This window comes from Dreissena polymorpha, chromosome 3 (assembly GCF_020536995.1).
Source record: "Dreissena polymorpha isolate Duluth1 chromosome 3, UMN_Dpol_1.0, whole genome shotgun sequence".
Classification (NCBI taxonomy): Eukaryota; Metazoa; Mollusca; class Bivalvia; order Myida; family Dreissenidae; genus Dreissena; species Dreissena polymorpha.
The window spans coordinates 52,772,593-52,789,794 of NC_068357.1; the positions used below are offsets into that span (position 1 = coordinate 52,772,593).

At 35.7% G+C, this 17,202-nt stretch overlaps 1 protein-coding gene across 1 annotated transcript in view; it reads left to right on the forward strand.

Annotated features, from left to right (window-relative positions):
* The window catches only part of LOC127874157 (dystrophin-like), a 28,611-nt gene extending 19,356 nt beyond the window's left edge, over positions 1–9,255 (forward strand). The window contains exons 13-18 of the mRNA XM_052418347.1: positions 485–632; positions 3,677–3,771; positions 4,974–5,127; positions 6,537–6,669; positions 6,978–7,331; positions 9,110–9,255. Coding sequence (XP_052274307.1) covers positions 485–632; positions 3,677–3,771; positions 4,974–5,127; positions 6,537–6,669; positions 6,978–7,331; positions 9,110–9,252 — 1,027 coding nt within the window. The 3' untranslated portion in view covers positions 9,253–9,255. The remainder of the gene's footprint in view (positions 1–484; positions 633–3,676; positions 3,772–4,973; positions 5,128–6,536; positions 6,670–6,977; positions 7,332–9,109) is intronic.
* The last annotated feature ends 7,947 nt before the right edge of the window (positions 9,256–17,202 follow it).

Below are 17,202 nucleotides of genomic sequence, written 5' to 3' on the forward strand. Positions count from 1 at the left end.
CGTTGTTTTATATTGCCTTTCTGTTGTTGGGAGCATTTGTAAAAGCAAGCGTTATCACCTCATTTAACGTGACAAGGCTTTAGTCCTATGGCATAAATAATTACTACTTTTTTTCTGTGCTTGAACGGACGTTTCTTATGCGTGGAAACTAATTATTCCTTATTCATTAAACTGGGATTTAGCAAAACTTTAATGTATTTCTTTGTTTAGGAGACTTTTCCCTATCACTAAATCAATACTCTGACATTTTTTACTCACAAAATATTTCAGTTCAAACTTAAGTTTGTCTTGGTCAACCATATGAACTATATGTTATGAGCAAAACCATCTGATTCATCCAAATGTATCAGTTTTGTTTTGAAGAATATACCCCATTTTTAAAGCAATTCAGACATTAAAATTATCTTTCAGTAGCTACCTTGACTTTTTCACCTTGTTGTTACACTTCTGGTAGAATTATTAATTATATGTTATGTGCTTCTAGGTCTCCAGGTAAAGAAGAGAGTGGTGTTGATATTCATGCCAATATTTCCCAGACTGCTCAGCGACTGGCAGAAATAGAGAAACGAGAGGCATCGGTGCAGACAACCCCCATACACAATTTGCATATACCCAATGTCACACTGTTCAAGGTGAGAATATATTAATAATGTAGGAGCAGGAGTTTCTTTTTTTGTGTTTGTCCTTTTATTCATTAATTTCAGTGTGTTTTTTGTTCAAAATTGGGTTCGGTATTCAGCACCATTCCCAATAGAAAAAGGTGTATATTTTTTCCAAATTGGACCTAAAATTCCCAATTAAAGGTTCCAACAAAAAAATATTATTATATTTCTAAGATCTCAACATTTGTGTCCATCACCCATCCAGCTTTGAAAGTCCAACCTTAGTAAATATAATACTGAAAACACTTAAATTATCAATGTTGAAGCATTTTTAGCAAAACAACAAAACTAATTTCTCAGTTTAAGTCAAAATGCCGTGAATTTTTCCTAATGCATTACCATTTTGAAATAAAAAGAGAAGACAAAAAGGTATACATAAAAGCCATCCATTCGATTTTAAAACACTTTTACTTCATTTAACATTTTTAGGGGCAGAAGTCTATTTGTACATTGTGTTTCCAATTGGTAAACATGAGCTTTTAATTTTGTCAAAGCCTGTACCACATTGTATGTAGGTTAATTTATGCCTTATTTCTGCTGTGGTCAAAAAAAAACAAACCAAAATAGCTAAAGTCAATATTCCTTAAGCAGTCCCAACAAATAACGACAGTCTTTCATGACGAATATTCATGGAAAATCAACATTGCCCCGAATCGTTGAGTTTTTAACCTAATTACAACATCAAAATGTGTTTGCTTTCCGGATAATACGGTCAAATATTTCGTCAGAGAAATGAAAAAATGTACACAAAATATTTATTGTCTCACTTTATTGAGAAAGAAATGCATGGTATGACACCAAAAGCAAATAACTATCAACTATATTCTTGTTGATGTCATTGGTTAAGGGCTTACTCTGCCATTTGTTAAATAAGCTTATGGCTACAAAGTAGAACATATGGCAAAGAAAATTTCTATTTGGTCACATTTGTTTGTTTTTTAAGCCCATTAAATATCCAATACTATTAGAACTCTGACATAATAAGGTAATTTGGCGTAAGAAAATATTGAGCAAATCGGAACCATGATTTGAAGATTTATTTTTCTGAATAAAGTTTTTCTCTTGGGATATATCATATCATATGAAATCATGACACTTATTAATGTCTAGTTTCTTGCATGTAAACATTTTTTATACGCCCGTATAAAATACGGGACGTATTATGTGAAACCCCTTGGCGGCGGGCGGGCGGGCGGGCGGCGGGCGGAAGGCATCACTTTGTCCGGACTCTAATTCAAATTGTATTCATCCGATCTTCACCAAACTTGGTCAGCAGTTGCATCTAGTTGATATCTAGGCCAAGTTCGAATATGGGTCATGCCGGGTCAAAAACTAGGTCATAGGGTCAATAAGTGCATTTTCAAAGGGGCCACTTTGTCCGGACTCTATTTCAAATTGTATTCATCCGATCTTCACCAAACTTGGTCAGCAGTTGCATCTAGTTGATATCTAGGCCAAGTTCGAATATGGGTCATGCCGGGTCAAAAACTAGGTCATAGGGTCAATAAGTGCATTTTCAAAGGGGCCACTTTGTCCGGACTCTATTTCAAATTGTATTCATCCGATCTTCACCAAACTTGGTCAGCAGTTGCATCTAGTTGATATATAGGCCAAGTTCGAATATGGGTCATGCCGGGTCAAAAACTAGGTCATAGGGTCAATTAGTGCATTTTCAACGGCGCCACTTTGTCCGGACTCTAATTCAAATTGTATTCATCCGATCTTCACCAAATTTGGTCATCACTTTGTCCGGACTCTAATTCAAATTGTATTCATCCAATCTTCACCAAACTTGGTCAGCAGTTGCATCTAGTTGATATCTAGGCCAAGTTCGAATATGGGTCATGCCGGGTCAAAAACTAGGTCATAGGGTCAATAAGTGCATTTTCAAAGGGGCCACTTTGTCCGGACTCTATTTCAAATTGTATTCATCCGATCTTCACCAAACTTGGTCAGCGGTTGCATCTAGTTGATATCTAGGCCAAGTTCGAATATGGGTCATGCCGGGTCAAAAACTAGGTCATAGGGTCAATAAGTGCATTTTCAAAGGGGCCACTTTGTCCGGACTCTATTTCAAATTGTATTCATCCGATCTTCACCAAACTTGGTCAGCAGTTGCATCTAGTTGATATATAGGCCAAGTTCGAATATGGGTCATGCCGGGTCAAAAACTAGGTCATAGGGTCAATTAGTGCATTTTCAACGGCGCCACTTTGTCCGGACTCTAATTCAAATTGTATTCATCCGATCTTCACCAAATTTGGTCAGAAGTTGTGTCTAGATGATATGTAGGTCAAGTTCAAATATGGGTCATGCCGGGTCAAAAACTAGGTCACGAGGTTACTTAGTGCATTTCAAGCATTTAGCATGGTGTCCGCTCTCTAATTGAAGTAGTTTTCATCTGATCTTCACCTAATTTGGTCAGAAGTTGTGTCTAGATGATATGTAGGTCAAGTTCGAACATGGGTCATGCCGGGTCAAAAACGAGGTCACATAGTGCATTTCAAGCATTAAGCATGTTGTCCGCTCTTTAATTGAAGTAGTTTTCATCTGATCTTCACCAAATTTAGTCAGATGTTACATCTAAGTGATATCTAGGTCAAGTTCAAATATGGGTCATGCCGGGTCAATAACTAGGTCTTGAGGACACTTTCAAGCATTGAGCATGGTGTCCAAAACCTTCGAACGGGCGTATCTTGTGACAGTTTGGCACTCTTGTTATTTTTTGTTAGTCACGTTTTATCATAGACCCATTATCTGCCATTTATCGTGTGTTATCTTTACAGCATAAACCTGATTCAATATTCTTGCATCAAATTCAGGGTTGAGTCACACTTAAAACTCGAAATACATTTGTAACAACCAAGTGGAACAAGTTTTTCAAACTAAATTCTAAAGTTGAGAATATACTTTAATTTGATCAAGAAATTGATTGCTGTTATTTTGTGATACTAGGTTGTTTGTTGTAGTTTCCTTCTGTTATCATAATTTGTTGATTGTAATTCCTTCTTTAGGAGAATATTTCCCCCATATCTCCAAAGAATGACGGTCTTCAAAAACAAAGAGATGAACTCAATGCTGTCATTGAAAAACTGCAAGAAGAAAACAGGTAATTTGGGGGGGCTAGAGCTTTGAATCTTGTATTTGGAGTGGCAGAAATGGTGACTGCAGGTGCCAGGTTCAATTGTTTGTATCACTCAAACACTTTGTTTACTTGCTCACCCTAGTAAGTGGAAACTAGTCTGTCTATAGAAGATTTCCATGTCATTATGCTTTAAAAACATGTTTTAATTAATTGAATAAATCAAAGGCTTACAATTTGTATGTAGCGTAAACTATAGGTTTTAAGTTGTCTAGTGGAGACATTACAGGGGCTTACAAGATTCTTGTTAAAAACTTGTCCAAGTCACAAATTGTTTGTTTGAAAAAAAAATTTGTTGGGGAAAAAAATCCACTGTTTAACAGTTGTATTTGGCTGAACAAATCCAAACTTTGCAAGTTTTCTTTGGAAAAAATACTCTAGGATTTTTAAAAATTGTTAAGACAAATTCAGGGTAAATGAGTTGCGTTTTTAAAAACTCCATAGTCTACATCATATGCAACTTAACTCTTTATTTTACAACTTTTCTGAAGAATAAAGTGCAGCTCTTAATTATTAGTCCCCTTCCGACGAAACCGGAGGGGACTTATGGTTTGCGCTCTGTGTGTTGTTTTGGCATTGTCCGTCCATCTTTTCGTCTGTCCGAAGCCATTTCTTGGAAGTGCTTTGAGGGATTTCATTCAAACTTGGTATGAGTATATATATGGATAAGAGGATGATGCACACCAAATGGCATTGTACACCATCTTTTAATAACGGACTAATGACCCTTTGTATCTTGAAAAAATGCTTTTTAATATAAGCTTACAGCTTTTATCTCCATTAACACATGAGCCAGAGCCATGAAACTTGGCATAGTTGTACTCAATCATCTGGGGGTGCTTCACATTCAACACCCATAATCCTAGGGGCTAAGGTCAAGGTCAAACATTGAGGTCAAAGGGAGTTGTCCATCCGTCCAGAAAACTTTTTCCGTCCAGAAGCATATTGGCGGAGGATATCAATTCAAAGAATTTGCTTGTTATCCCGCGCCATAGGCGGAGGGATATTGTTTTGGCGTTGTCCGTCCGTCTGTCTTTCCGTCCATCCGGAGCCATATCTTCAAAAATGCTTTTTTGAGTGTCAAATATAACACTTTTGTGTCCAGAAGCATATTCGCGGGGGATATCAATTCAACGAATTTGCTTGTTTCCTTTTGTTCCTACGTCAAGAGCTTTAAATGAGCAGTTGTGCCGGATGGAGATTGAAGAAGAGGATATGGGCAGTGACTTGTTTGACAGTCACCCATCTTCCTCCTTCTCTGACAGCAAGCCAACGTCACCAAATGCCACGCTCGACATGAGGCACATTCACCGAATCTTACGGGTAGGAAGATAGCTATTTAGCTTTTTTTTTCCTGTTTTGCGTTTGCATATGGACAAGGTTATTTATGATTTTAAGATTAAACTGTCTAAAAGCCTTTTTCTGGTATTTCTATTGTTCCGTTGAATGGACCTGTTCTCAAAGGGCAGTCATTTATAAAAATCTCAATTTGAAAAAAAAAATAAACATTTAGAAAGTTTTGTGTTATCATTGTTGATCTGAATTTTATTTCAATTCAATCTAAAAAAGTATATATTATATACCTGTTTAATGCTTTTAACAAAATACTGGTTGTATCAATCGTTGAAATAAAGAATCCCGTTTTACGCTACTCGCTGTTTCCAATTCGGTATTACCATACTAGCCGGACTACTTTCTTCTACCCATTTAATGACGTCACATTACGCGCACCGAAAATAGGAAACCCACATGTTATGCAAAATATTACCTAGTACATCGTGTGACGTCATTTCTGTGATGAAACACAAGTATAGTTTTATTTAAACTCTCTGGAATTTAAGGACATGTCGGACGTGGTTTTGCTTTAACAGTAAACTATTTGTTTAAAACAAACGAATGCAGAACGTTTTTCGGATAAGTGTTTATCATGCATAAATGTAAATTTCGATAGGAATACAATAAAATAGTGTGGTTTAAACTAAGTTTCGATAAAGACATGTTAGAATAGAAGTGGAAGTGCATATCGTTTCAACGCTTTTGTTATAAACATCGGATCAAAGTTGTCAACTTAATTGTTTTAAACATTGGATTATTGATGTCATTTAGGTATGCGTGTCGGAATCCTGTGTTTTACCGGTTCAAAGGTTTACACAGTAATTTACATAAACTGTATTTATACGCGTCTTAAATAAACTTAAATACAATTGTTAACTGTTTTCGTTAGTTGTGTATATAATAAAAGGAATATTACGCTAGCCAATTGTTCCAAGAGTTTGTATTCAGTCTCGTTGCTTGTGCTTTTTCGCATCACACTCGAGGCTCCGCCTCTCGTGTGATACGTCATCACACAAACAACTCGACTGAATACAATTGGAACAATTGATTAGCGTAATATTCTGTATATATTTTATATTATTTTGTTTCTTCTAATTTGAATTATTATAAAAAGCTATTTTTGTTTAGTTGTTTCCAAATTTCCAACTTTGAAATTGCATTTTTTTACAAAATGGCAAGGAAAAGGCCTGCTCTACTTCTTATTCCATGAATAAGAGTTTTAATTTTATAGTGAATGTTATTTATTTTAGAAATACTTTGTTGTTGTTGTTGTTTTGATGTTGTCTTATTTGGGGGTCGCTCATCAACAAGAGTTCAGTGTCTCTTTATATTAAAGTTATAAGTACTTAAACTCTTTACATTATTGATGTTGTGATTGATGTTGTTGATGATTTTAGGAGACCCATAACCTGCCAATACGAGAGCCCCTCCCACATGAGACCACGCCCATCTATCTGAGTGTGCCGCTGATCAGTGTTTCTGGTTTCCACAGGGATGCAATGTTTGGCAGTTCACACAACTCTCCTTTAAGTATGTGTTGTTTAAAAATTGGTTTTTTGGAATATATACATAATGTAGCGCTAAGAAATGTTTGGATTTCTTAAACAGTGCTGTTGATTTTAAAAATATATATTTTTATGACACATCTTGTGAAATCCAGTCAGAGTTTTTGTGAGCTGAAATCGAGTGGGAGTTTTGTGTTAACTAGAGAAAAAGTAGCAAACCATCTACCTTATTTATATAGTAAAGGTCATTAATCAATCATGCATGTGCAAGAAAATTCTACATGAAATGCACCAGCAACCGGTTCGGTAAATGTGGATTGCTGTTTATTCCAGGAAGCATGCCTCAGCCAGATTTCACCATCCTTGACCTGACTCACTCACCTTACTCCACCCACTCTACACATTCAACATTCCCCACCCACTCCACATACCCCACCCATTCCAAATTCCCCAACCACACCACATACTCCACCCACTCCACTTACCCCACCTACTCTACTTGCCCCACCCCCTCGCCAGCAAGGCAGAGAACTCTAGCGGACAGCCTTGACTGCCTGGATACGAGCCCCAGCAGGTTCTCTCTACCATCGCCAGCCAAGAGCTCCGATGAATTCAGTGCAGAAGAGGCGGAACTGAGGGCACTTGTGGATGAAGCTGACAGGAAATTCCCGCTGAATTTGTCTTATGGTATGTGATTTATTTGTAAAGCGCATAGAAAACTCCCTCAGAATATGATTTATGCTACGTAATTAATCAGTATTGTAAAAAAATTGCATATGGTATGTATTTAACCATAATGGGAACATAAGACATTGCTGCAGAATTTGTTCTATAGTATGTCTTACAAGTATATATTAATTGTTGCAAAAACAGTCTTCTGAATAATGAAAATAACCTTGTACAGAACATATGATGTTGCTGCAGAATTTGTTTTATGCTAATTCATTTACATGAAAAGGAATTTAGCCAGTTGCTGCAGAATGTGTTATATGCTATTAAAATTAACATGTATAAGGACATAAAAGCAACAACTGGATTGGTCTTATGCTATTTGATTAACCTGTATAAGAACATAAAAGCAGAATATGATTTATAATATTCCATTTACCAGTATAGAAATATAGGTTATACCCGCAGTATATGTATGAGTGTATGTAATTAAGTAGTATCACAGCATAGGAATTCATTTGTCATATGGTATCTTCTTTACCAGTGTTGGTAGAAAATTCATGCAAACTGTGTTTCTTACGTTATGTAATAATTAAACAGTATAGGAACACATAAGAAATTAACACAGAAAGTGCTTATCTTGATTTCAACAATTTTGGAAAACCCTATCTAATCAGTGAGTACAAACAGTGCTGACCTGTATAATAAACCAATGGTATTTTCATACAAACATTTGAAATGGTATGCAATTTTAAAAGGATTAATAATTGGTCTGTTTTGTTTGTGACCTCAGATTTGTGTGTTTTATTGAAATCGAGTCAATTCTAAGTCTAGGTATGACCTTAGCTCAATACCCATTCAGTGTGTCTTGACCTTAGCTCAATACCCATTCAGTGTGTCTTGACCTTAGCTCACTACCCATTCAGTGTGTCTTGACCTTAGCTCAATACCCATTCAGTGTGTCTTGACCTTAGCTCACTACCCATTCAGTGTGTCTTGACCTTAGCTCAATACCCATTCAGTGTGTCTTGACCTTAGCTCAATACCCATTCAGTGTGTCTTGACCTTAGCTCACTACCCATTCAGTGTGTCTTGACCTTAGCTCAATACCCATTCAGTGTGTCTTGACCTTAGCTCAATACCCATTCAGTGTGTCTTGACCTTAGCTCAATACCCATTCAGTGTGTCTTGACCTTAGCTCAATACCCATTCAGTGTGTCTGTTTTGTCCAGGGATCTTAAGTAAAATAATTGGATTATTCATTATGTGTGCTGTTATTTAAACGCTGAAGTATTAATCAATAAATGATCAATTTAATCCATGTCAAGATTAACAAATATTTGCAACGGTTTTCTGTAATCCATTTAAGATAGAAAGGTACATTGGTTAATCTGAAATTGACTTCCATTCTGTTACTTAGATCCAAAACATTTCATCTGATCTTTGGCAAATTTAATTGAAATTATTCTTGGCCAAGTTCAATAATACGCCAAATTCATTAATTGCAAATTCAGAATAATGGCACTTAGCCAAAATTAACATTCATGTCAAGGTTGCTTTAACCAAGGAGCAGTATACTGTTATACAAACAAGTTCTTTTTCATGAACAGAAGCATATGGGAAATGCAATTCCAAAAGCTTAACATTTATGGTTTGAGATGTATAATGTCTTTAATGTTTCTTCATATGTCAGAAGTATATTTATGCAGCCATTGAAGGATGTAACATTAAATTTGTATTGTGTACACAAACAAAGTAGTAAATACCTTCACTTATTTATTGATTATATGTTGCAGGTCGACCTGTCTCGAGTCAGAGTATTGATGAAGACGAGATGCTACGAGCAGCAAACTCCATACGCCAGGCCATGTCCGACTTTGTGACCCAGGCTGTCCACCCACCCATGCTTCCTAGCCTTGATCTGATCATACCTACGTAAAACTTGAGATATGAGCCACGTTCGGAGAAAACTGGGCTTAAAACATGCGGACTGCACAGGCTAATCTGGGATGACACTTTACGCATATGCATTATGCCCAGTTTTCTCAGAACACGACACATATCAAAATGGATGCAAACTAGTTGAATTCCAACATGATTTAAGATATAGTTGTTGAAATAATAACTTTGACATACTTGTGCTCCAGTTCAAAACTTGCATTGCTAAGAAATTTAGATTTTGTCCTGCTTTGATCATGTTTGTGACTTGTTTCTCCTTCGTTGTTAAGGAGACGATTCAGGAAGGAAGTTTTGTTTATTGTCTTTGTAATTATCTGAAAGTACATTGTATCATGGAGGAATATTAGATAGAATTGCCTTGAACATTAAATGGACATTCAATTCTACATTTTATGTCTACACTTGGTCTCAGACGTTGATGTCGGGTGCTAGCTGTTCCTGTACACATTAGGCTTTGTGTATCGTATCTATTTAAGATGAATAAGGCATTCAACTTTGCCACCTTGCCTCATTTTGTTGTCATATGTAACCGTGTGAAATTGTCAACCTTTTTTTACTGCCATGTTTTGCTTTGTGAACCTGTTGGCAAGTTTGTCAACAATATTTGATTCAGAGATGTAAATTTTACTTCAAGTCTCAAAGAAATCTAGTCGAGTTTTTTACCTCTCTTTTTTACGGCCCTTCCTTAAGGTATTATGTTTTAAAGAATAAATTCATTTGTTTTTTGTTATTGAAATATTGTGCAATACATGGATTGATATTTTTTTCACCAGATCTCAGTTGTGATTTTTACAGCTAATGTAGAATTGTAATTCATGTACATTTCTTTTTTTAGTCTTTTAGAAAGTACTTTATTCTTTGTTTTTATTTTTAATTCACTCATTCATATATTGCTACCTATACCATTTTAGATTGCCTCTTATGGTACTTATAGTTCTTGGTATTGTGTTCATTTTTTCTTGTCATTTTTTTTTAATTTAAAATCTTTTTTATAACCCAATCATGTAAATTCTTCTATCAGAAGTTTGTATTAACCTAGAAATTGTTTGGTAGTCTTTATTTACCACACAATTTTTGGTAGTTAGTATTTAAATAGAAAGTTTTGGTAGTTTGTATTTTCCTAGAACATGTTGGTAGTTTGTATTTACCTCGAGTGTTTGGTAGTTAGTATTTACCTAGAGTATTTGGTAGTTTGTATTTACCCACAGTGTTTGGTAGTTTGAATTTACCTAGAGTGTTTGGAAGTTTGTATTTACCTAGAGTGTTTGGTAGTTTGTATTTACCATGAGAGTGTTGGGTAGTTTGTATATACCTTAAGTGTTTGGTTGTTTGTATTTACCTAGAGTGTTTTGTAGTTTGTATTTACCTAAAGTGTTTGGTAGATTGTATTTACCTTGAGAGTGTTTGGTAGTTTGTATTTACCTATAGTGTATGGTAGTTTGTATTTACCTAGAGTGTTTGGTAGATTGTATTAACCTTGAGAGTGTTTGGTAGATTTTATTTACATTAAAAGTTTTGGTATTTTCTATTTACCTAGAACGTTTTTGATTTTAATGTCCTGTATTGCTGTAATCAAACATTTACAAAGAATAAAAAATGGGTGTTGGCTGTTATTAAATTACTAAGTACCAACTTAATACTACTGCACTTTTTATACCAAAAATGATAATTAAGAAACATTACCAGGAGATAATTTCTTGTCAAATTCCTTCAGTCCCTAGCTCAAAGTAAGATGCCAACTGCCCACACAAAACAGGGCAAAACATGCTACTCAATTATTGTACGCACAAAAATACAATGCACAAGCCACTGCTATCCTTACTTAACTAAATTGTGTGAATTTTTTAGTATTTGCATGATTAAAAGAAAACACAAGTTGGAAATAGTGTTACAACCATAGTTCCTAAATGGTATTGTTTTTTTTCCCAAATTACATTTGATCAACCACGCAGGACGTTGCTTCACAGGAAAAAAAATGAATCTTCATTATTTGTGAAGAAAATTGTAGCAGTGTTTATCTATTAATATCATGGTTGTGTGTAATTAACTTGTTTTAAAATGGGCATTAATTGTATCAATTAAAGGCCAGTCATTGATGAAATGATTTTAGCATTTTACTTGTGTTTCACTACTTGGTACTTTGTACTTGATTGTGTTAGCAGTACAGAGTGTGATAGCCATAAGTGTGCCTTAAAATTATGACATTTTAACAATGCTTTGCATTTATTATCGAAGATAAAAGTTAAAATGTAGTTTTGCCTTTAATTTTATTTATTTTTATGCTCCCCGAAATAACATTTCGGCGGAGCATATAGTTGCCAGTTTGTCCTTACTTCCATACTTCCTTACTTCCGTCACACTTTTGTTACCGTTTCTCATAGCGCTTTCAATTCTTTACCAATCTCTTTTATATTTGGCATGTAGGTACCATGCATGGACCTCTACCTTTTGATGAGGTTTGAGGTCACTGGGGTCAAGGTCACTGAGGTTAATAATAGATTTTCCGTCACACTTTTGTTACAGTTTCTCATAGCACCTTATATTTTTTACCAATCTCTTTCGTATTTGGCATGTACGTACCTTGCATGGACCTCTACTTTTTGATGAGGTCACTGGGGTCAAGGTCACAGAGGCTAATAATAGATTTTCCCGTCACACTTTTGTTACAGTTTCTCATAGCACCCTCAATACTGTACCGATCTCTTTCATTTTTAGCGTGTACGTATTTTGCAAGGACCTCTACCTTTTGATGAGGTTTGAGGTCACTGGGGTTAAGGTCACCAAGTTTAATAATAGATTTTTCCGTCACACTTTTGTTACAGTTTCTCATAGCACCTTCAATACTTTACCGATCTCTTTCATATTTGGCATTTACGTACCTTGCATGGACCTCTACCTTTTGATGAGATTTGAGGTCACTGGGGTCAAGGTTAAGGTCACCGAGGCTAATAATAGATTTTTCCGTCACACTTTTGTTACAGTTTCTCATAGCACCTTCAATACTTTACCAATCTCTTTCATATTTGGCATGTATGTACCTTGCATGGACCTCTACCTTTTGATGAGGTTTGAGGCCACTGGGGTCAAGGTCACCGAGGCTAATAATAGATTTTTTGTCATGCTTTTGTTACTTTACCGATCTCTTTCATATTTGGGGCATGTAGGTACCTTGCATGGACCTCTACCTTTTGATGAGGTTGAGGTCACTGGGCTCAAGGTCACCGAGGCTAATAATAGATTTTCCGTCACAGTTTTCAAACAGTTTCTCATTGGGCCTTCAATACTTTACCGATCTCTTACATATTTGCCATATAGGTACCTTGCATGGATCTCTACCTTTTGAAGAGGTTTGAGGTCACTGGGCTCAAGGTCACTGAGGCTATTAATTAGGGATGGCAAAACTATTCGAATATTTGATTGAATCGCCAATAGCAGAGTTGGCATTCGAATATTCGCAAGTTGACTATTTTAATCGATTTTGTGCTTTTTAATTAATTATCCGCAAGTTGCTTACTAATTACAGCAACAATAAAGACTAATTATCAACCGAAATCAAACGGAATTAACATGTTTGATAAGACGCTCTTTGTGTCAAACTGATAACGTGCTCTTATCAACGTCGATTGTGCAGTCGCAATATACACACCCAAAGAAAGGGCCTCAACTTGTGTTTGTCAATTTGCTGCATATAAGGGCCTTAAAATGACTTGCGCACAATAGTTAAAATGTTGTGATCACAGTTTGAACAGCCATCTGCTGTTTTTGTGTACAAACGACATTTTGATAAGAACTGCATCAACCGTGAAAATTCTCTGTGTATTTTGAAACAAATTGCAAGTAGGGCACGTAGCAAAACGAGATAACACATTGCAGAAAAAAAGAAATTATTTTTATGATTAAACTAAATCGCAAAGTGAACTCGTTAAAACATATGGAAAAAAGACTGTAATGCGAATTAAATCGATTTAAATCCCATACATATTCTAGTCGTATAAAACTTTTCATTAAAAAAATCGTCCATTTTGTCAGAATATTATAAATACATTTTTGTAAACGCTTCTAAAATTAAATACGCTTGTAGATTGGCCGTTTATTTTCAACATTACGAAGTGCCCGATGCGTGCACATCCCGGAACGTGATTTACGCATATTCAATTATAATGCACTGTTTATGTTTTTATGCAGTTCTTTAACACTTGAATCGTTTATTTAAGCAAGATTTTGATCTTGAAAATGGGAGTACGGAATTATGAAGTAATCGATAGAGTCGTTAAAAGTCGTTTGCATGAGGTAATCGATAGAGCCGTGATAATACGTATGTATGGGGGAATCGATAGATTCGGAATTATACCTACCTATGTGGGAAAGGGTTAATGCGAATATTCGAATATTCGATTGAATGGATTTGCGAGTATTCGAATACCGATATAGGTATTTGATGCCATCCCTACTATTAATGTATTTTCCGTCACGCTTTTGTAACAGTTTCTCATAGCACCTTCAATACTTTACCGATCTCTTTCATATTTGGCATGTAGGTACCTTGCATGGACCTCTCACTTTTGATGAGGTTTGAGGTCACTGGGGTTAAGGTCAAGGTCACCGAGGCTAATAATATATTTTTAGGTTGTTATTAACCCATAGATTGAAAAAGCGCATCATCGGGGAGCATCCATCAGTTTCACTGATATTCTTGTTCAAAATATTAATGTTAATGTGTAAGCACTACAGTAAGTCTCGTTGTGCACTAAATGTCATACACCCCTATTCAATGAATAAACAAGAGGGCCTGAAAGGCCCAAAGTCGCTCACCTGAGATTCAAAGGAACTGACCTGTTCTGCGCAGCCCAAGATGTCATTAGAACAACTTTCATGAATGGTGGCAATGTTTTTCAACAGACTGGATACATTTTCGTGCACATCCAAAATATCATTAAATCAAATATTCTGAACAAGTTTCATGAAGATTGGACAAAATATGTGACTTAAAGAGTGTTAACAAGTTTTTACAATAGCCATATAAGGAAAAAAGCCCCGCCCCCTGGTGGCCATGTTTTTTTAACAAACTGGAACAATTTTTCAACTCTCCCAAGATATCATTGGGACAATTCTTGTGACCTAGTTTCATGAAGATCAGACAATAAATGTGGCCTCTAGAGTGTTAACAAGGTTTAAACTATAGCAATATAAGGAAAAATGCACCGCCCACTGGTGCCCATGTTTTTCAACCGATCGTTACTATTTTTCAACACATCTAAGATATCATTGGGACAAATCTTCTGACCAAGTTTCATGATGGTCGGACAATAAATGTGGCATCTAGAGTATTTACAAGGTTTTACTATATCTATATAAGGAAAAATGCCCCGCCACCTGGTGAACATGTTTTTCAACCAGCCCGAACCATTTTCAAACTCGTCCAAGATATAATAAGGATGAATCTTCTGACCAAGTTTCATGAAGATCGGACATTAAATGTGGCCTCTTGAGTCTAACTAAAGCCATACATAGCCATATAAGAAAAAATGCCCCGCCCCTGGTGGCCATGTTTTTAAAGCAACCGGAACCATTTTCGAACTTATCCAAGATATTGTTGGGACAAATCTTCTAATCAAGTTTCATGAAGATCGGACAATTAATGTGGCCTCTAGAGTGTTAACAAGGTTTTACTATAGCCATATAAGGAAAAATACCCCGCCCCCTGGCGGCCATGTTTTTCAACCAACTAGCATCATTTTCGAAATCATCCAAGATATTTTTGGGATGAATCTTCTGACCAAGTTTCATGAAGATCGGACAATAAATGTGGCTTCTAAAGTGTTGACAAGGTTTTTCTATAGCCATATAAGGAAAAATGCCCCGCCCCTTGGCAACCATGTTTTTCAAGCAAACAAACATTTTTGAACTCATCCAAGATATCATTGAGACCAATCTTCTGACCAAATTTCATGAAGATTGGACAAAAAAATGTTGCCTCTAGAGTGTTAACAAGGTTTTATCATAGGAAAAATAACCAGCCCCCTGGGCGGCCATGTTTTTCAACCAACCGTAACCTTTTTCGACGCACGACGTTTCTGAATCTTATTTAGAAATCCACATGACATAATTTGCATACAAAATTATTCATATAAAGGAACCCAAGATGCATTTTGACTCTTTAAAAATACATCTTCTGCAATGTATTAGTCGTAAATTGACGTATTTTGTCTATAGTTGCAATGGGTCAAAACTTTCTCATTGTGTGCATTACTTCCAGTGTAAGTTTTTCATTCTAAAAATGTATGTACTGCGTTGCAAGTCTATATTTTAAGTTTAAGCACATGGTCTTTGGCAACACGCACGCTTTCCTTGCACGGAACTTGACGACCATCAATTTTGCAGTCTAATTTACACATGGCAACATGAATAGTGATTGGTGTACAGTGTACTTTAGTTCTATAAACGGACATGATGAAATATACATGTACTGAAATCATAGTGTTGGCACATTAAAGTGTTAACAGATGTTGTTTTCACAACTTATTTACCACCTGTCATTAATCGCTCACCATTTGCATTTGACTTTTTTGTTTGTAATAATTGTTTACAGTAAAAGATGTAATGATGATTCTCGGCACCGTCTTTAAAGTTCTTTTTAAATACCGGATTACACCTTTGATAAACAATAAATCCGATCCGATTTAATACAGTTCACAAACGTTACTGGTTGTGTACACTTAGGCAATGAACTTTCCAAGCCAATGACATCACACGAGGTACATTTACAGTCCTAAACAATTATTCGCTAGACGCTAATCGACACCACTTCAAAGAGATGCTTTGAACTTTCATAACCACGTGTTGTGTTGTGTAAACTTAATTTCACAAAAGAGTCACATAGAACAAGCGCCTTACCGTTTTCTGTTGTTTGTCAATTAATACGCGTTAATTTGGCTCTCCGATATAAACAATTGGTATTCTCGCAATTTAATTGGATTAAAGTGTTGACAATTGATAATACGGTCGAAAAGATACTGTCGTGTTTTATGAAAATGAGTACAAAGCAATTCATAGGTGTTTTCACAGTTTCGATTTTATTTTTTATTATGAACCATAATTCAAAGGTTCTGTTCTAAACGCATATGTATGTGCCCAGCTACTACCTTCCATACAGTCATATAAGTGGATCATGATGGAAGAAAGAAACTTGCAACTCTGGCATCAAAGATAAAGGAGTGAGCAGACCAGTGTCAGTCTGCTACAACACCAACATTCATCAGATCATTGTGGGACTAGTGGAAAACAATAAACTATATGTTATAGAATTACAATAGCTCTTATAAAGGAAAATACCCAATTATATTAACATGGTTATAAATGTTAGTTGTTACTTTTAAATGTAACATTTTATCATAGAAGTTTATATCTAGGTAAGAAAAAATCCCATGTAAACAGTTACTGTTGATCTTGTGTTGTTAATGTGTTATTTATTGAACTTGATTTTGATTATTATTATTTTGATGCTCTTAAGATTGTACAAACTTAGCATACATGATATATATAATGTCAATGCTGATTGGTTCGTTAGTCTTGCATCATCAATTAGTTATTAAACTAATTGTATACATGGCACCTGCTTATAATTAGTAATATACAAATTAAATGGCCTTGTTGTGGACCATTTTCCGCAAATTACTTAAACACTTGTGTGTAATATCACGTTACAATTACACAAGACAAAAGTATCACATTAGTTTTTGTTACCTACGAGAAATTGAACAATCAAGTGTACTTATCTTTAGCAGGGATTTCAATCGATGCAGAATGCTGCGTTTTGATGTGAGCAATTTAAAAATTACTCAATTTTGACCCGACCATTGTTTCTGCCATGCGTCAATTTGATGCATCGAAAATTTGACCCACGCGTTTGTGAATTGTGATCTCGAGTTCC